The sequence below is a fragment of the Leptonychotes weddellii genome, chromosome 7 (genome assembly GCF_054177405.1).
Source record: "Leptonychotes weddellii isolate Sample4059 chromosome 7, ASM5417740v2, whole genome shotgun sequence".
Taxonomy (NCBI): domain Eukaryota; kingdom Metazoa; phylum Chordata; class Mammalia; order Carnivora; family Phocidae; genus Leptonychotes; species Leptonychotes weddellii.
The window spans coordinates 87,056,716-87,077,642 of record NC_138375.1 but is presented as its reverse complement, the minus strand read 5'-3'; the positions used below and the strand labels follow the sequence as shown (position 1 = coordinate 87,077,642).

At 37.0% G+C, this 20,927-nt stretch overlaps 1 protein-coding gene and 1 long non-coding RNA gene across 2 annotated transcripts in view; both read right to left on the bottom strand.

Moving 5' to 3' along the window:
• The window catches only part of LOC145722672 (uncharacterized), a 139,223-nt gene that overhangs the window by 22,147 nt on the left and 96,149 nt on the right, over positions 1-20,927 (bottom strand). The gene's annotated exons all lie outside the window — the stretch shown is intronic.
• Positions 1-20,927, bottom strand: part of HOMER1 (homer scaffold protein 1) — a 125,357-nt gene that overhangs the window by 16,795 nt on the left and 87,635 nt on the right. The window contains exons 6-8 of the mRNA XM_006731879.3: positions 5,209-5,365; positions 1,348-1,458; positions 639-719 (exon numbers count right to left, since the gene is read on the bottom strand). Of these exons, the coding sequence (XP_006731942.1) occupies positions 639-719; positions 1,348-1,458; positions 5,209-5,365 (349 nt within the window). The remainder of the gene's footprint in view (positions 1-638; positions 720-1,347; positions 1,459-5,208; positions 5,366-20,927) is intronic.

Sequence of the window (20,927 nt, the reverse complement as noted above, 5' to 3'; positions counted from 1 at the left end):
TCACTCTGTACATACATTTATTTCTACTCCAAACTCTGAAGTGGTCCTAACCTTTCTTTATAGAGGCAGCTAACCACTGGGGTGTAAGAAAAGGGCCGGAGGTGCGGAGACTTTGATAATGAATTCTAAAAATCTTCCCTAACCACCAATACAGGATGTATGTATGTAAATTAGAGTCAGGAAACATATTTTTTTATGCAAAAGAAGTGAGAAAAATTCATTAGAGTAAAGAAAGAAAAATGTCACTAACTTAATTTCCGTTAGGGCACAACTTACTTCTGCAATTCATACTCATTAGTTCAGCGTAAAAAAAAAATGAGCAGAACTCTTCGACTGAATGAAATCCATGTGAGAAATTCTCTTTAAATTCAGGGTATTTTTTATGTTAAAAAATAGACATTTCTAAAATAATTTACTGAAGGCAATTTATAAATGGCCATCTATGATGATCCCATGCTACCTAGGTGAGGTTATCACTTAATTTTTGAAAAATCAAAGATTAGTCATGAATCACAAGTCCTGGAAAAATGACTGAGAACCTACAAAATGAAGTTTCAGAAAAGAAGTCATTACTATGTGAAAGAATGACTGATGCCTCTCTCTATGCAGAAATGAATCAAAATGTTATTATAGCTCACCTGTAGTTTCTGAGTCAGGGTGTCCCTCTGTTCTTGTAGTTCTCTGGCATTATCAATTTCTTGTTTTAATCTTTCTATTTCCTAGAAAAAGCAGAGCAATGTCTTTAGCAACAATATTTAAACTAAATCAAGCAAAGAGAAAGTGTTATTTCTCCCTGAAATTATTGTCCTAGTCCTTAGAAAAGAATAATTTAAAAAACATTCCTTTATGCTGATTTTTAGAAGGGTGAATTCGTCTTTATGGGTGGGTTGTCTAATCCATGATAATCTTAAGCAACAAGTCTGCTTGGTGGCTTTGGTACAGCACGGCTTGGAAACAACAATCAGAACATTTTAAGGCTGCTTCAAGCTTTGTGGATATAATTCTTTCCTGGGATATTAAATCTTATGACTGGAAATCAGAAAAAGCAACAGCTTATAAAATTCATTTAACCTCTCACAGTTTTCTGTTGATTTTAAGAATGCAACTCTCATACAGAAGGCAAGAGGCAGTATCTCAGTCTGCCTGCCTCACTGTAGTTCCTAACAGCAGAGACAAGGATGGAGAAAGTATGAACAAGCTTCATATCAATCAAAAAAATTTCATCTTCGCCCCCAAAACACCCCACAACCTTACTTTATTCCATAAAGTACCTGTAAATCTGAAAGAGACTCAAATATTTTGTACACATGTTAGCTAGATTATAGATGAGTGAAAAGTAGGAAATACCTCTTCCTTCACTTTCAGCGTCTCTTCTAGTTCTTGTATTGTTTGATTTAATTCTGTCTTATGGGTATGCACTGCATTTGCCTGGCTACTAACACATTCAAGCTCGGTCACCTAAAATGAAATGAGAACACAGGTTAAGCTATATGACTATCTCAAAAGATTTCTTGCTGAAAGTATAATAAGCCCCTCATAGGTAAATCACGACTTTTAAACAACATATGAAAATCAATTTTGAGAAATATTAAGACACTTAAGGTAGAATGAATAGATTCTTTAAGGACACAAATTTAGGACAACAAAAAAAGACTAGGGGAATAATTATTTATATGGCTTAGTCATGGAAGAAGTTAGGAAAGCTTAATTGGTTAATGACAGTTGAGAACCCCTATAATGAGAGGCTTCTTTAAAAATTTCTTATGAAAACATATTCAAAATCAGATCTAGCCATCTGCCTTCCATCTGTAGCTTTCAAATTAAACATGGCTTCTGAAAACTGGCCTTACAGAAGTGAGAAATTTTTCAAATACATTTCCAAAATGTAAGAGAATCTGGAAGAAAAGATATGCTTAAAATACAACTTCAATCATTCGATACTAGAATGACTTCACATCAGTAGTGTCTCTGTAGCAAAAGATAATATTCTTTAGTCAATAAGAATGTACTAAGGGCCCAAAGAGCTACAGAACTTTTAATGAGCACTTGGTATTTTCTGAGAGAAGAAAGAAAGGCACTGCCCCTAAAAGTTAAACCATCCAACAACATTGTTGGATCCAACAGTCAAAATAGGCAGAAGACAACATAAAAACATACACACGCACCTCATCACAGCAATTTACACACGTTAGCATCTCATACATTTTGGCTGACTAGAATGCAGTAAATTCTAGACTATTAAGGAAACAGCAAATCCTTCTCCTTCACATTTTCCAAATATCTACTTATCCTCCATAAATGTTACTCTACGTTTCTTAACATTTTCTTCCTTTCTATTCATGTACTAATAGCCTTGTGCAGACCCTATCATCCAAGCCTAGACAACAGCAATGGCCCACCAGAGGACATAATTGTCTGTTTTTGCCTCTCCTATAAACTAACATTCATCTATCATTGTATAATTCCTCCATTCAAAGCCTTTCAATGGCTCATTTTTTACAGTATCAAATCTAAACCTGCAGGTCTTGCATACACCAGTCCTAAACTACTTAACCATCTTCATCACCCAAGACACTCACAGTATGTGATAGGTGGTGTGATAGGTGGTTTTTCCAACTAAAAATAGGCAAGTCTCTTCACCCTAAAAATAAACCACTCTCACTGAATAAACCATCTTGCTGACTTAACTAGAATGTCCACTCTTACCACTGAGGCTGTTCAGACCTTAGCAAACCTTCAGCTCTCAGCTCAGCATGTACTTTCACCAGAAAGTCATTCCTATCTACTTGATTCCTCTAGGCTCTCCTGTCCTGTGGTCCACAAAATGAAATGTATTCAAAATCTTGGGAATTATTTCCTTATTGTTCAATATATAGGAGGTTTTTTTTTTTTGGTCCAATTAGATAATGAATTCCTTATAGGGAGTTCCAGTTCTGATAATGATGGAGTACTTTTTACTGGAAAAACTTTCCCACAGATAACAATTGCAAATCATGACCAAAATGTAAAATTCAACTGTCTGAATGCCCGGGTAAGCGACCAAATAGAGCAAAAGCCAGAAAGAAAGCAATCACATTGGGTAAAATACACATATACACATCTTTTTGCTTGAAGGCACTCTGTAGTCTGGCTGCATTGCTTGACTAGAACTTAAGCAGAAACTTGTGGTCTTATTTCCCTGAGGAGCCTGAGGATCTGGGGACCCCTTAAAACAGCTGAAACAGCTAGAAATTGAGGGAACTGTATGAAGAAAGCCCCCAAAGAAACATACAGACTTCCTTCAAATCTTTGGCTAACCTTCATCTACACATGCACAGGTAAGATCCAAGGAGTCCAGCATGGGGGGGGGGAATGAAAGGAGCCGGAAGGCTGCAAGAGCTGAGCTGTGGTAGGGCTCACCACAGAGAGAACAGTTTGGCGTTTCAGTCCCACCAAATTAGAGGACGTGGGTTATTACTTCAAGCTTTCCACTGAAACACCAGCAGGATTATGCCTTAGAAATAAACATTTCCCAGGACTATGGAATTCACCATAGGGTTAAGGGCAAGATTAAAATAAATGGACTCTAATGAAGCCTAAGTCCACACCTCCACAATTTCAAGGAAATCTGTAAGTACGTTTAACTGCTTACTCAAACAAAAATCAACATCATTCAGAGTAAGATAAGAGAAACTATGGGCTGTATGTCACCTAATTTCAAATGTCTAACATACAATTGAAAATGACTAGACAGGTGAAGAAATAGGAAAACGCAACCTATAGTAAAGACAAAAAGCTGCCCCCTACATCCCTCTGGCTGCAACTGCAAAGGAAGTTAGGCTACACAGAAAGGATACCTGATGGAAATTCAGATCTACAAGAAGGAAAGAAGAGCATTAAAAATTATAAACATGTGAATAAATAGAAAGATTTCATTTCTTGGATCTTTAAAATTCAATTCACAATTTAAACCAAAATTTCCTTAAGGACAGGGATTATACAGTAAGGGGATATGATAGTTCTTCTGTGAGTATTTATTGGCTCATGAGTTAACTGTCATGGATTAATTTATTTTATTGTGGTAAAGAACACAGAAAAAAATTTTATCATCTTAGCCATTTTTAAGTGTACAATTCAGCAGTGTTAAGTATTCTCACACTGTTGTGAAAAAGGTCTCCAGAACATTTTCATCTTACAAAATGGAAATTCTATAGTCATTAAACAACAACTTCCTTCTTCCTCCTCCTAAGTTAACCTTTGCGCATACAACAGGATGACATTTACTCAGGTTTCTTACTCTCCCTCCCTGTCTCTATTTCATCTCTATATTACTTCCCACCTCAGCCTGATCTTACTACATTCCTCAGACTGTGCTCTGGAAGTAAGGCCATTTCCTACTGTCTACGAAGTTCACTTCTTTGGCATCCTTCCCAAAAAAGGAAATTAGTGGCATATACTTCCTGTTGGGTAAATGCAAATGCTGTGAATACAAAAAAAATTCTTCACAAGTAATTGTTTGGGCTTCTAATATTTTTCATACTGGGATTTCTGATTTTCTTTTCCTGCATGAAATTACAAATACAGGTGTCTCCCACTTTCTGAGAGTTTGAATTATGCCACTTCACTTTTACAAAAGACCTGTATTAGTACAGTAACAGCTTTTTGTGGCAAAACTAAAAATGGTCCTCAGATTTGTCAGCAAAAACAGATACTAATGTAGGTCTTTTGTAAAAACAAAGTGAACTTCTGGAAAGCAGGGGATACTCTTCTCCTTATACCACTTCAGCTTAGGAAAGGTTTCACAGCTTTACTTTTGGATAGTGGGGGAAACCTGCATAAGCAACTTTTATAAAGAATTTCTTACCTGTATTTTTCAAGTTGTTCCTTCTTCAAAAAATAAAAATGATAAAAGCATCTATCAACTCGGTGCAACTACATGACAATTCATTTTCTCTATTCATTTTCACAGGAATTCTACAATTTTCAATTTTATACATGAGAATACTGAGCAGAAAGGGATAACTTACCAAAGGTCACACAGCTAATAAGTGGCAGAATAGAAAAATATTTTTCTTAACTAAACCCACATTTACTACCATCTATACATATGTTCTGACAAGCAATGACTATCTCCAGATGTCCTTGTGCTGAATCTACATGTATGTTTCTGCAGGTCAGGGAAATCTGTTAGCCATCAATCCCCACGGAGAGCAGGAGCTCTGAGCTTACCCGCTTGTGCAGACGTTCTGCTTCCTCCTGATATGCAGCAAGCTGCTGTTTCCATTGTTTCACATTGGCAGTGGACTCCAACAGGGCCGCAGTGAGTTTGGCATTATTTCCTTTGAGGGTAGCCAGTTCAGCCTCCCAATGTTTGCTGATTGCTGAACTAAAAGAAAAGAAAATTCTATCAATTACACGGAATATTGTCACTTTGGAGGTGCAGCAGTCCTTGGTTCTATTAGTTTTATAGTCCATGAATGTTTCAAAGATAATCCGAAAAGAATAACAACAAATATTTCAACAAATATTTCACTGAAAAGTTCCGGCTGAAGAAAATCTAGCAAGTGAAGAAACAGAAAAAGTACCAAAACAGTAGGCTTAATGTAGACTAGTTCTCACCTTCATTAGGACAGATACAGATATCTACAGAAGAGTTTCTACCCATTCTCTTTTGAGGAATAAACATTATACCCTGAAAAATATCTACAAGCAAAAACCTAACAACGTACTGTGTATTTTTTAAGGTGGGTATTAGTTGACATATAATACTATATTAGTTTCAGGGGTATAACATAGTGATTTGATAACTATATACATCACGAAATATTCACCATGATAAGTACAGTTACCATGTGTCACTATACAAAGTTATTACCATATTATTTGCTATATTTCTTAATCTGTACTTTTCATCCCTGTTATTTACTTTATAACTAGAAGTTTGCACCTCTTAATCTCCTTAATCACCTATTTTGCCTTATTCCCCTTTTCTCTGGTAACTAGAGAGACCAGTTTGCTCTCTGTACTTTGAGTCTATTTCTGTTTTTCTTTTTTAGATTCCACATGTACTTGAAATCCTACGGTATTTTGTCTTTCCCTATCTGACCTATTTTACACAGCAAAATACCCTGTAGGCCCATCCATGTTGTTGCAAATGGTAAGATTTCATTCTTTTTTACGGCTGAATAATACTCCATTGTGTGTGTGTGTGTGTGTGTGTGTGCGCACACCACATACCACATCTTCTTTATCCATTCATCTATTAATGGACCTTGGGCTGCTTCCCTATCTTGGCTATTGTAAATAATGCTGCAATAAACCTAAGGGTGCATATACCTTTTAGAATTAGTATTTTCATTTTCTTTGGGTAAATGCCCAGAAGTGAAATTAATGGATCATATGATATTTCTATTTTTAATTTCTGAGGAACCTCCATACTGTTTTCCACAGTGGCTGCACCAAATGCACTGTATTTTTTAAGTTCATCAAACCTTGAAGTACAATTTCATTCCTTTGTGAAACATGTGAGGATGCTGTAATGTCAATAAGGTTTGGGACATGTAACATAGTATTTCTTCTGAAACTGTTATTGATTTATTTCACGTTATTCATAATTTTGAGATGCCCAAAATACAAAAATTTGTCGCAATAAATTTATTTCAGGTATTATGATAGGCTACACCTAGAAATTGGTCCTAATGACTTAATTTCTGATAGAATTCTGTGTTGCATATAAAACAAAAAAAACCTAAAAGCAATAACCTATTTCCTCATTTACTGTTCTACTTAGTAAGTTATCCAAAGTTAATTGCCTCAACCAAGACAATTTTTCTATTACAAAGACAATTCTATTAATTGGGAAGATTTCTCTCTTGATAATTCGTTAACTGTCCCATGAAGAAAGAATTGCCTCATTTGAAAAAAAAGACGATTTTTCCTTAAAAAAAAAAAAATTTATCTGAGAGACAGCGAATGTGCGCATACATGGTGGGTGGGGGGACAGGAGAGAAAGAACTCAAGCAGACTCTTGGCTGAGCACGGAGCCCTGCATGGGGCTCAAGATGGCAGGACCTTGAGATCATGCCCTGAGCTTAAATCAAGAGTCAGATGCTTAACCGACTGAGCCACCCAGGTGCCCCTTTTCTTACTTATTATTGAACAGTTTCCTCCTTTTAGTGAAATTCTACAAACCTCATCCCATTAATTAGTGATAATGATAGCTTTCTTTAATCTGCATTTTTGGTTTTTGGTAGGTTATCTGCATCACAGAGCAAATGCTCTGATGGACTCATTTCTCTTTCTTTTTTTTTTTAAGAGAGGCAGGGGGGAGGGGCAAAGGGAGAGAGAGAATCTTTTTTTTTTTTTTTTTTTTTTTTTTGAGAGAGAGAATCTTAAGCAGGCTCCACGCCCAGCACAGGGCTTATTTTCACAACCCTGATATCATCACCTGAGTAGAAATCAAGAGTTGGACACTTAACTGAATGAGCCACCCAGGTGCCCTGGACTGGTATTTTTAATAGGAATTTTAATATGTATATTAATTATATATTATAATTATATTATAATATATAATTATATTATAATTAATTATATATATTATATAATAATTTTATAACAATAAAATAATAAACAAATAATAATTTGTTTATTATATAATTAATTATATATTATATATATAATATTATATATATTATTATCAGCAAGATTTCTAAAGCTCACCACTAATAATAAGATATATCGGCAACATGAACCCACTGATATGATGCATAAGGAAAGACACAAGATAATTTCTGCGGTATTCTTGCCAAAAAGGCATAACCTCATTCTAATCATGAGAAAACAACATAAACCCAAACTGAGGACATTCTACAAAATAACTGATTGGTACTCTTCCAAAGTGTCAAGAGAAGACAAGACTGAGAAACAGAATGGTGGAGAATAAGAAGAAATAATTAAATGCAAACAGGTTCCTAGGAAAGGGACAATGATGAAAACAAGTCTCCTAAACTGGAGTTAACAGTATTGTATTGATATTAATTTGATAATTATTATGGTTATGTAAGATGTTAACAGTAAGGGAAGCTGGGTGATGGTTTCTCTACATAGTTTTTTAACTTTCCTCTAAGTCTAAAATTAGTTTCAAATAAAAAGTTTAAAAAATTTTCTAAAGTTTAAAAAAAATTTTTTTCCCTAAAGTTTACTAAGTGAGAACATTTCATCTAAACATGAAAGGACAAAATCAAACAATAAGCTAAGCTATTAATTTAACAACCCACTTCTATCCTTGAAAAGAAAGTTCTTTTCTATTCTGTCTTTTGTGGAATGATTTTCCAAATTCGGTTTTTCTGAGCAAAGCATGCACCTGTTCTAACTAAATTACAGATTTTTTTAAAACCACCTACCATTTTTTTCCCTATAGAGGAGTTTTATTTAAACAGACCCTTCAATCTGACAACTAAAATCTTATTGAACTAATTTAAACACTTGATATATGCAAATATCAATCTCCTGGGCATCTTTTGTTACATTTGGACATTTGTCCTCAGTTCCAGAAATCACTTTAGACTCATAAAGGTGAAATGGATGTCTTGTTATTCAAAAGAAGGCCCTTTCAACTGCAACTGAGTTTATGTTAATGAGGTGATTTTTAGAACCCCTCTAAAGATGTGGGGGCTGCTTTCCAGGAGAACCAACCTTGATTAAAGGTTAAAACTTTCAGTCCCACCCCCTGGCCTCCAGGGAGGGGAGAGGGGCTGGAAGTTGAATCAGTCACCAACGGCTAGGCTAGTGAGTTTACCATGTCTGTGTAATGAAGCCTCCATAAAACCCCAAAAGAATGGGTTTCTGAGAGCTTCCATGTTGGTGACCCAGAAAGCATCCATGTGCTAGGTCCACACTCCACAGGAAAAAAGCTCCTGCTTTCAGAATCTTGCCCTATGTATCATTTCACCTGGCTATTCATTCATATCCTTTATAATAAACCAATTATCTAGTAAGTAAAACCAGTTTCCTGAGTTCTGTGAGCCACTCTAGCAAATTAATCAAACTAGGGAGGGGATTGTGGGAACCTCTAATTTACAGCCAAACAGAAGCACAGGTAACAACTTGGGACTTGAGATTGGCATCTAAAGAGGAAGCAGTATTGTGGGACTGAGCCCTTAACCTGATAGTGTAAGAATTGAGTTAAATTTTGGGGACACTCAATCAGTGTCCATGGAGAACTGAGTTAATTCCTTGGTGGTATCAATCTGCCTAATCTTCCTGGATTGAGGCACATGGGTTATATCTCCCGTTCTAGTCAAGCTGGCTTGCCTGTGAGGGTTTCTTCCTCCCAATCAGATTTTCACTTTGTTTCCTATGAATTTTTGCCCCAGATTTTCCATATTAGCATCAATCTACAAGATTGCATTCTTCCTTTTCACAGATTCAGGTCTTCTCCATAAGTATTTTCTAGTTACACCACCTATCCTTCTACTTCGAGCATAGCCTGGTGCTTGCCAATCTATGCAGGTTTAGCTAACACACTGACAACCTAAATGAAAAAGAAAAGGTGTTCATTTAAGTAAAATGTGAATATTCTTTATGAAGTAAGTACAAAATCAACCTAGGGTTAATTAATATAATGAATAGTAAATGTTTTAACTATTAAATTTTAATTAAGTTTTCAATATAAGTTTGAATATAAGTATTTTGAATCTTACACTTGGGACAGGACTTCACACTAGCCTTGATTAGTAGAATCTATAGATTCTACTATTTAGATTTCCATTCTAAATCGATCTATCAAGCATACAAAATACAAGAGATTTCATGTACAGAACACAGATCTGGGACTTGGAGAATCTACAAAGGACGTGTTCAGGAAAAGGTTAGCATCCCCAAAACAGAATGCCTTGTTTTGGAGTAATTTAGGAATCAGTTCATTTGACCAACCAAAATTAGCCAAACTGTGGGTGCCTGGGTGACTCAGTTGGTTAAGCATCTGCCTTCAGCTCAGGTCATGATCCTGGGATCCGGGGATTGAGCCCCAAGTGGGGCACCCTGCTCAGTGGGGAGTCTGCTTCTCCCTCCTCTTCTGCCCCTCCCTCCACTCCTGCACTCTCTCTCTCAAATAAATAAAATTTTAAAAAACAAATTTAGCCAGGGCGCCTGGGTGGCTCAGTCATTAAGCGTCTGCCTTCGGCTCAGGTCATGGTCCCAGGGTCCTGGGATTGAGCCCCACATCGGGCTCACTGCTTGGCAGGAAGCCTGCTTCTTCCTCTCCCACTCCCCCTGCTGGTGTTCCCTCTCTTGCTGTGTCTCTCTCTGTCAAATAAAATCTTTAAAAAAGATAAAAAATAAAACAAATGGTGCTAAATCAACTAGATAACCACACACACACAGAATCTTGAGTCATATCTCATTTCCAATATAAAAATTAACTGAAAACATAAAACTTTTATAAAATATAAAACTCCCAGAAGAAACCAAGAAGAAAATCTTTGTCACCATGGGTTAGGCAAAGGTTTCTTAGCTAAAACACCAAAAGCAGGATCCATTAAAAAATTAATAAAAGGATTTCATAACAATTACAAACTTCTCTTTGAAAGACACCATTTAAAAATAAAATGAAGAGATTCTAGAATTCAAGGAAGGTTCAACATATAAAAATCAATGTAGGGGCACCTGGGTGGCTCAGTTGCTTAAGTGTCAGCCTTTGGCTCAGGTCACGATCCTAGCGTCCTGGGATGGAGCCCTGCATCGGGCTCCCTGCTCAGCAGGGTATCTGCTTCTCCCTCTGCCCCTCCCCCAGCTCATATTTGCACTTGCTCTCTTTCTCTCTCTAAATAAATAAATACAAATCTTTAAAAAGAAATCAATGTAATACATCACATTAATAGAATAAAAGAAAAAAACTCATCTCGAATGATGTAGGAAACAACACTTGACAATATTCAATACCCTTTTATTATAAAAATACTCAGTAAATGAGGAACAGAAGGAAACTATCTCAACATAATAAAGGCCATATATGTAAAGCACACAGCTAATATCAGACTCAAATATGAAAGACTGAAACCTTTTTCTCTAAGATCAGAAACAAGACAAGGATGCTCCTTTTCACCACTCCAACTTCAAATTGGTACTGGAAGTCCTAGCCAGCACCCGTAGGCACAAAAATGAATAAAAGATGTCTAAATTAAAAAGGAAGAAGTAAAAATCTGTTTGCAGGTGACATGATTTATATATTGAAAACCCTAAAGATTTCATAAAAAGGCTGTCAGAACTACCAAATGAGTTCTTCAAAGCTGCAGGACACAAAAATCAACACACAAAACCAGTTGTAGTCCTAGCCTCAGCAATCAGACAACAAAGAGAAATAACAGGCATCTGAATAGGCAAAGTAGTCAAACTCTCTCTTTGTAGATGACATGATAGTCTATGTGGAAAACCCAAAAGACTCCACCCCAAAATTGCTAGAACTCATACAGGAATTAAACAAAGTGGCAGGACATAAAATCAAAGCACAGAAATCAGTTACATTTCTATACACAAACAATGAGACAGAAGAAAGAGAAATTAAGGAGTCAATCCCATTTACAATTGCACCCAAAACTGTAAGATACCTAGGAATAAACCTAAGAGGCAAAAAAATCTGTACTCAGAAAATTATAGAACACTCAATGAAAGAAATTGAGGAAGACACAAAGAAATGGGAATATGTTCCATGCTCATGGATTGGAAGAACAAATGTTAAAATGTCTATACTACCCAGCGTGTCTGGGTGGCTCAGTCAGTTAAGCGTCTGCCTTCGGCTCAGGTCATGATCCCAGGGTCCTGGGATCAAGCCCCGCATCGGGCTCCCTGCTCAGCGGGAAGCCTACTTCTCCCTCTCCCACTCCCCCTGCTTGTGTTCCTGCTCTCCCTATCTCTTTCTCTCTCTCTCTCTCTGTCAAATAAATAAATAAAATTTTTTTAAAAAATGTGAATATATGTTACACTGAACTGTACATGTAAAAATGGTTATGATAAATTTTATGATATATATATTTTATCACTTTTTAAATTTTTTAAAAAGATTTTTAGGTGAGAGACAAAGAGTGCAAACAGGGGGAGGGGAAGAGGGAGAGGGAGAAATAGACTCCCTTGCTCAGCAGGGAGCCTGATGCAGGACTCGATCCCAGGACCCTGAGATCATGACCTGAGCCAAAGGCAGATGCTTAACCAACTGAGCCACCCAGGTGCCCTTGAGAGAGAGCACGTGTGAGCCGGGGGTGGGAGGGGTAGAGGAAGAGGGAGAGAAAGAATCTTAGGCTGGCTCCACGCTCAGCAGGAGCCCAACGTCAGGGCTTGATCTCACAACCCTGAGATCAGGACCTGAGCAGAAATCAAGAATCAGACACTTAACTGACTGAGTCACCCAGGCACCCCCACAATTTTTTTAAATAGGGAAAAAAAGGCTACATATTGTTTGATTTCCATTTATATGACATTACAGAAAAGACAAAACTATAGGGATAGAAAAGAGATCCCTGGTTGTCCAGGGGCTGGGGTAGGGAAAGAAGTCTACCATACCAAAGAGCAGGAGAGAATTTTGGGGGGTGATACTACTTTGTGTTGGTAGCTACACAGCTATACACATGTAAAATGGATAAAACTGTACGGTAGAAAGAGTGAATTTTACTAAATATAAAAATTATACTTCAATTTTTAAAATTATCACATTACCAAAAGAAAAAAAAAACGCTTTCTAAACACTTGTAAATACACTTTCTGTGAATGTAGGATTACAAACTTTAAGAGCTGGAAAGGTCTTCTTAAACTGGTAGAATGGTCCCTAAGCTGCTCCATTCATGCATTTGTTGGCATGGGAAGAGACTGGGTGGGCAGGAAACACATAATAAAAGAGTCAAAAATAAAAAGGAAGGAGATTAGTGGGCATCTGTAGATGGTGATAAGAAGTAGATAGGAGAGGGCGCCTGGGTGGCTCAGTCGTTAAGCGTCTGCCTTCGGCTCAGGTCATGATCCCAGGGTCCTGGGATTGAGTCCCACATTGGGCTCCCTGCTCCGCGGGAAGCCTGTTTCTCCCTCTCCCACTCCCCTTGCTTGTGTTCCCTCTCTTGCTGTCTCTCTCTGTTGAAAAATAAATAAAATCTTAAAAAAAAAAAAAAAAGAAGTAGATAGGAGAAGCAGGATTATAGAGGCAGAGATACACATAGGAAAGGAATGGGCCATAGATAAGGCATAATTAAAAATTGGTTTTGGGGGTGCCTGGGTGGCTCAGTCAGTTAAGCATCTGTCTTTGGCTCAGGTCATAATCCCGGGATCCTGGGATGGAGCCCCATGTCGGGCTCCCTGCTCAATGGGGAGCCTGTTTCTCCCTCTCCCTCTGCTGCTCCCCCTGCTTGTGCTCTCTCGCTCTGTCAAATAAATAAATCAAAAATCTGGTTTTGGGCAGGAAGACATTGAAATGATGCCTCTGGAACAGACAGAAAAAGGTGAAGGTACTGTGTCTCAGTATACTATAAACTTATCTACTTCTTTCCCTAAACATGTCTTGAGCCTCTAGTATATCAAGTAATAAGATCTGGCCACAGATAAACTGTCCATGGACTTCCATTAACCTTCTTCTTCTTTACTCTGCAGAGCCCCAAAGTCCTGCTGATTGCATTTAAACAAAAAGGTAAATGCTGAAGAAAACGGTCATACCAAATAATTTATATATATTGCACAAGAAGACAACAAACCATAACAAACTGAGACTTAATAATCTAATCTTGAAGTATTACAGGAGAGAACAGTTCAATGTTGTTTTTGTCTTTCTGCATTCTCTTATACTTGGTTCCAAAGTAAATAAATATGTTTTTAAGGCTGTTTTGCAGTATCAACCAAAATTTTAACTTTGCTGGTAAATTTGAATATATTAGAACATTCTTGCTTCCTCTACTTTATGAGCTGCTCCTTTAATAACCTAGTACACAGTGTGAAATACGATTTAGGAAATAACATGTTTTTGATTTTTGTCAATCTGCCCTGTTTTCTCTTTATAGCTTTCTTGGTATATTCCCCTCACCATCTAGTATATTAGACTACCCTACACAATTTCAACTTACAATGAATACCAAAGAGTATCCTGAAGGAAGTTTTACATGTGAACTATCTCAGTTATCTCAGATGTGGTCAGCCCTCATATATAATTTTAAATAGTTGACATACTTTTGCAATTTAAAAAAGTGTTCCTTTCTTACAATTTTAAGATAGCCCATTCCTCCCCCATTAGATTGATTTTTATTTTTTATTTTTTTAAAATGTTTTATTTATTTATTTGTCAGAGAGAGAGCACAAGCAGAGAGAGCTGCAGGCAGAGGCAGAGGGAGAAGCAGGCCCCCCACTGAGCAGGGAGCCTGATGCGGGGCTCGATCCCAGGACCCCGGGATCATGACCTGAGCCAAAGGCAGACGCTTAACCGACCGAGCCACCCAGGCGCCCCTAGACTGATTTTTAGCAATAATGAATACCATGGGATTAATGTTGATACCAACATTTTAATTTAGCATCTTACAGTTCAGGAATACTTGTTTAAAAAAATGTTAGGGTTCTAACTTTGGCTGCTAATTTGGTCCTTTTTTACAGGTACAGTTTTGATAGTTTCACATTACGTAAACTGTTCACAAAGAAACCACTAAATTGTTTAGCAGGAGACACCAGTGAGTCAGAAGAGATACTGAAATACCACTATGATCTCATGTCTGTTTGCTGGAATAAGAGCAAAATAATTCTTTATTCTTGTGACTGGTAAAATTTCCCTTCAGAAAGGACCAGCCGGTTTCCTGTTGGCTTCAGATCTATAAGTCAGATGAGGGAGTTCCAAACACTCCCAAGACATCATTTGAAAGGGTCTTTAAACTGGAATTTCACAGGTTTCCTTTAACTAAGGTCAAAGTTCTACAAAAAAGTAGTAAACCTCATTAAATTAGTTATGTAAAGTCTAGAAGAAAAAGTACTAACAATAGACAATCTAACAAAGTAAGTCTAATGCATGAGCAATGCACTTACTTATTTAACCTATGAAGTGAATCCTCTATGTGAATGGTTAGTTACAGAATTTTAAACATTTTTTTTTTAAGATTTTATTTATTTATTTATTTGAGAGTGAGAGAGAGAGCGCAAGAGGGGGTAGGGTTAGAGGGAGAAGCAGACTCCCCGCCGAGCAGGGAGCCCGATGTGGGACTCGATCCCGGGACTCCGGGATCATGACCTGAGCTGAAGGCAGTCGCCCAACCAACTGAGCCACCCAGGCGCCCCTAGTTACAGAATTTTAAAAAGCTGCCTCCCCACCATGCCTCCAGGGCCCAGATCCACCATCAGTCTCTAGAATGGTAGCCCCATGCATGCTAATTATGTAGAACTGTAAAAAATATCCAGATAAGCTTTTAAAAGGGGATGTAAAAATTGGTGGCAATAGGCTTACCTCTGGACATGATTCTTAGTGTTGGTAGTGAGGTCACTCCCTCACTATGAAAGTAAGAGAGGGACTCAAGCAGTCCCAACACCGCCCTGTCAAAGGACAGCCCGGCGGTTTGTCTCCTTACCCTTCCTGCACACCTGTGAGCGCAGAAGCCACCAACGAGGACTTCAGCCTACACACACGCCACTTTCTGAACTAGGTGCTCCCCTGTCGGCCTATTGGCCCCAAGGCTAATTCCACTTAGAAACTAATGCTTTCTTCAACAGTTCAGGGTCTAAATTTGTGTTCCTTAATATAAGTTACCAAGTTAAAGGAAGGAAACATCTCTTAAAAGAAAATAGGGTAACTCTGCAATGTTTACAAACATTATTTGTTGTGAAAAAGACTTCAACGAGTAGGGATTTCAGGTTCTGCTAGGCAAATAATCTAGTACACCAAAGGATCATTCTATGAAAACCTCAACGTGCCTAAATGCTTAACAAGGTTTCCCTCAAAGCTTACTATAATTTTGGCAACTCACTAGTTTCCTTATCCTTGGGGTCCTCTTATCAGATGTTCCCACTGTTCTGATCCTTATAGTTCTTTTGGCACCTGTTTCTAAATATTGCCTCTTCTGACCCTTGCTGTCAATGTATGCCTTGATAACCCCCAAATCTTACCTTCCAGCTCAGATTCCTTCCTGACTTACAACCCATCATCTTTGCACATAACCTGGCATGACTGGCTAACACGTAATACACAAACTAATGGCTACTGGTGAACAGATGAAGATATGTTTGCTGATTAAGTTTTAAAAACAGTCCCAATAGGGAACTAGAGATCACACTCTGGAAAACATGGTATCTAGAACTGAAATGGAATTTATATGTATTAAAGTTTTTAATAAACAGTGGCTTAGAAGAAAATTTCATAGACAAGAGTGACAGAGTTTTTAAAGAAATACTTTATCTCCAATGTTATAATAGTCCAAAATTAGAACACTGGGTTGAAAAATGTGGACATACAGTCAAAAAGTGAATCAGAAGAGTTGGACTTCTGAATATGATGAAAGCATAGGAGCACCTTAAGCCACTTATTCTAGATATACCACCTACGTATAAAAGTGTTCTAGATAGATTGATATCTGTGTCTAAGTAAGTCTGAAAGAGCTGTTAGTCAGTTAAATTGACAATGTTTTTTTGCTGGTAGTATATAAAATAATGGTATGTCTTATCAACAAAGGCATCTGAAATCAGATAAAATATAGAATTTTACTTAGCTCTGGAAAAACAAACACCAGTGACTTTTCTGAGGAAGTTATAAAATTAATCTGAAATAAACTACTTTAAAATGTATAACCATGCCTTTATCAGTCTTTAAATAGAAATTGCTTTGAATAGAAATAAAGAATTTCATTAAATGTACATATGAAATAAGAACCAACTGTGAAAGAGTGGTTAAAAATACAGGCTCAGGTACATCTACAACTAATATAATGTTACACATCAATTATATCTCAATTTAAAAAAAAAGCACAAGCTGAGGAGTTTGTTGACTTGGTTGACACGGTAGCTCCAGCTACTCACTAGTTATGGGACCTTGGGCACACTATCCAGACTCTTTAAGCCTCTGTTTCCTCATCTGTAAAACTATAATTAATACTGACTATCCTCATTGGGTGATTCTGAGGAATAAACCTTAAAGAAAGCATGTAACAGTCACTCAAATATTTCTGTATATGTACATGCAGTAAGGAATTTTCAAAGATTCTTCAGTGAACTATGAAAAAGCTAAAAGATCTAATATTAAATATTTAAGGGAGATGTTTTTGACTAGTGATGTAAATAACTTAAATAGGTGTAATAAATCAAAACCACATCTGGTACATATTCAGTGATTTTTATCATCATCCTTAGGTACTACAGATGTATTATTTATAATAAGTTTACACCTTTGATGTAGCGCTCAGAATAAATTTATCAAGTTAATGGAGGAGTGAGGAAACACACAGAAATGATTCTCATGAAGTGGTAAGGTTGATTTCTGATTATGCGAGGAGGGAAGAGGAAATCTGAATCTGAACTACATTAGGTTTACCTCGTAAAACATCCTGTACTTCAGTGCAAAATTCCCATTTAATTTTGGAGGGCACAAAAAGTCTAGCTCTACTCCATTTTTATTCACTAAAACGGAGGGACTTATAAACCCACTAAAAAGAGGCCCTTAGAAATCCCCTGGCTCCCATAACCGTGCTCCTAGCGTAACAGAAGCATCTCCACGTGCTACAGCAGCACTCGCTGGAGAGGGCTCGTTCCTGTAACATCTGTGCATTGCCTGCCTGACGCAGTGACTTCTGCGGTTCCTGCCATGTGCCTTAAGGGAGCTGTGACCAAGGGATGAAGACACAAGGTGAAGGGACCACAAGGGGTCCCAATATTATGGCCACTTTTTACTCCTGCTACAAATCCCTACCCACAATGTTCTAAAACCTCTGAAGAGATCCCTTTAAAGATTTAAAGCTGCCTATTCTCTTTAAGGCCGGAGATGTGGACACCAACTCCTTGTTCAAAAAGATTTGTGAAAGGCCTGAAGTACTTTACAGGCATTTTAAATGCTTTAATGTAAATAATACTTTCTCTACATGTGTGAAATGAGGGTTGGGTGCTGGATATAAGGGAGAAAAAAGCTATTTGGTGGGCCTACTGCTAGTTTATAAGTAAGAAAAGAATGTACTCAAGGTGATACTGTGAATTTTGCACCTACTATTTTCATACAAGTTAATATTTGCATTGGTTTCCCTTTTATAAAAACTGATCAGTCACTAAAAACTTCCTTTGGAAATTTATTCAGAGCACGGTATTAGACTATCCTAGTGGGGGAGATGTCTTCAGGGAAACAGCCTTACATACTAAGTAAAGAATTATGTTTCTCTCATCCCTTATGAATATACATCTACCTTTTGCAACGGGTACAATTATTTTTAAGCCTGTCCTTTTATTTACAGGGTAATAGTATTATAATCATTATACTTTATTCAAGACAGAAATGAGTATTTTTATCTGTTTATCCATAATTTGATTTCTAAGATGTCCATTTCCTTGCAAAGCGGGTTGCTTATGGAAAATCCATCCAAAACATTGTTTAGCACAATATTTAGTATTGTTGGGGAAAAAATATTAGAAATAAAACAATAGAAATCACTTTCAGTATTGGCAAAATGAAAAAGATGCTATTCACAGAGATTTTGCCAAAGCTAAAACTGGGTAGAAATATATGAATAATCTTACAAGGAAATCTCTTTTCCAATTTCCTGTCATAAAAACACTTCATTCTTTAAAAAACCAGATGTGATCAATAATTTAATTGACCACTCAATATTTGACACTCAAAATCAGAGAACTTCTGGATTTCAGTTTAAATTTTCTTTTTTTTTTTAAGATTTTATTTATTTATTTGAGAGAGAGAGAATGAGAGAGAGCACATGAGAGAGGAGAGGGTCAGAGGGAGAAGCAGACTCCCCGCTGAGCAGGGAGCCCAATGCGGGACTCGATCCAGGGACTCCAGGATCATGACCTGAGCCGAAGGCAGTCGCTTAACCAACTGAGCCACCCAGGCGCCCCAGTTTAAATTTTTTTTAAAGAGAAGGCCAGGATCAAAAGATATAACTTCAAATTACTTAAATGTCTGAGTCATAGCATGAGTAAAATTTTACTTGCAACCATTATTGTGTTAGTTGAAGCCGATCATTACCCAACTTTATTTAGTTAATGCATACATGAGCTATGTAAATAATTCGTAAAAGGGCCTGATCAAAAGTGTTATGCAAATGAACTTTAAGGAGGGTTAGATGGTGATAGGTATGTAAGAATGTAGCTCAGAATTAACAGCAGCTTAAGCTATTTAACTGGCTATTCTCAACAGAGGTTTTTTTGTTTTTCCCTCTAAAGCCTGCTTGATTAGCCTGCATGGAAGCAGAAGTTTATTGTAACTCTGAGAACCAATGTTACTGGCCACGGTGATAAAGACTGGCTGTATTTCAGCTCCAGATTTTTTCAGCAAGAGTCACTTGAGCTATAAGATGATACAACTGAAATCTCTGTCAGCAGGATATTTGTTTGCTTTGTGTTGTTTTTCTAGTAACAGTCACAGACTTGAGCATATCCATTCCATAAACTTAGCTCCCCTTGATCTAATATCCTCTTTCATAATCTGTGACTTTCAAAGTTTTCTCTGTGTGAAGCCATCACATATGATTCAAGATCACTGACTTGCGCTTCATTTATGCCAAGCTTAAGCAACTGAATTAAATAACCCAGATTATTAAATCCAAATGCTGTAACACATGGGGACTTTCTGTCTTCCATACAACAGAAACAGAGCTAGGACTTGAATTAAGATTCCTGCCTTAAGATTTTTCCAACTATACAGTCTTTTTTCACTTGCACTATTCCTCCGCTCTATTACCTTATAAATAATCTGCAATTGCCTATGTGTGGTCATACATAAAGGTGTTGAGAATGCTATGCAGAGATCACGAAAACTGACTACTTTTCAATAGCTTAGAATATGAATTAATAAAAATCAGTGATAATCAGATTATACTAATCAGAAATGAAAATGTCAAAGTTGGTTTCATATCCTTGGATAGTCTGGTAAGTATGGAATTAAACCGATTTCAGTTGTTGCTGCTCCAAAGGCCTTCCACATCTTGGCAAAATGTGCAAAACATATTTCGAAGTAGAAAATAGTTACAAATAAGGATGGAATAAAGTAGGATCCCTATATTTCTCTATATTTCTTTTTGAGGATATGAAATAATACTCAAAACCAAAGACTTTATATTATGGGAGATGGATGACCTCATGTTTTGCTTATATTTACATGAAAAGTAAATAATTTTATAACATATAAATGTGAATATCTGTGGAACTACTTACTTCACACCCTTCTATTAATACCTAAGCTGTTCTCTGCAAGTGAATGCACATTCTACTAAAACTAGGCTCTTAGTACTAAAATATGCCTCTGAGGTTTACTTGGTTTATTAACAGCTTTCAGAAAACCACCTCAAACCACATATGCCAAGCTTGAGAGGAGCTTTTATCATATACATTATTATGTTGCCCATATTACTGAACCCCTTAGTAACTGCTTCAATTTATGAGTTTGTAATGACTGGTGTTTTTTTTCTCACAACCTGTCTATCAGTGGATGAATGGACAAGGACGTGGTCTATAGACACAGTGGAATAATTCAGCCATGAGAAAGAAGGAAATGCTGCCTGCAACAACACAGATGAACACGGAGGGTGTTTTGGTAAGTGATTTAAGTCAGACAAAGACAAATAATCTATGATACCAATTATAATTGGAATCTAAAAAAATCATAGAAACAGACTAGAATGGTGGTTATCAGAGGCTGGGGGAGAAAGGATTGAGATGTTTGTCAATGAGTACAAACTTCCAGTCATTAGATGAGTAAGTCCTGTGGATCTAGTGTATAACATAGTGATTATAGTTAA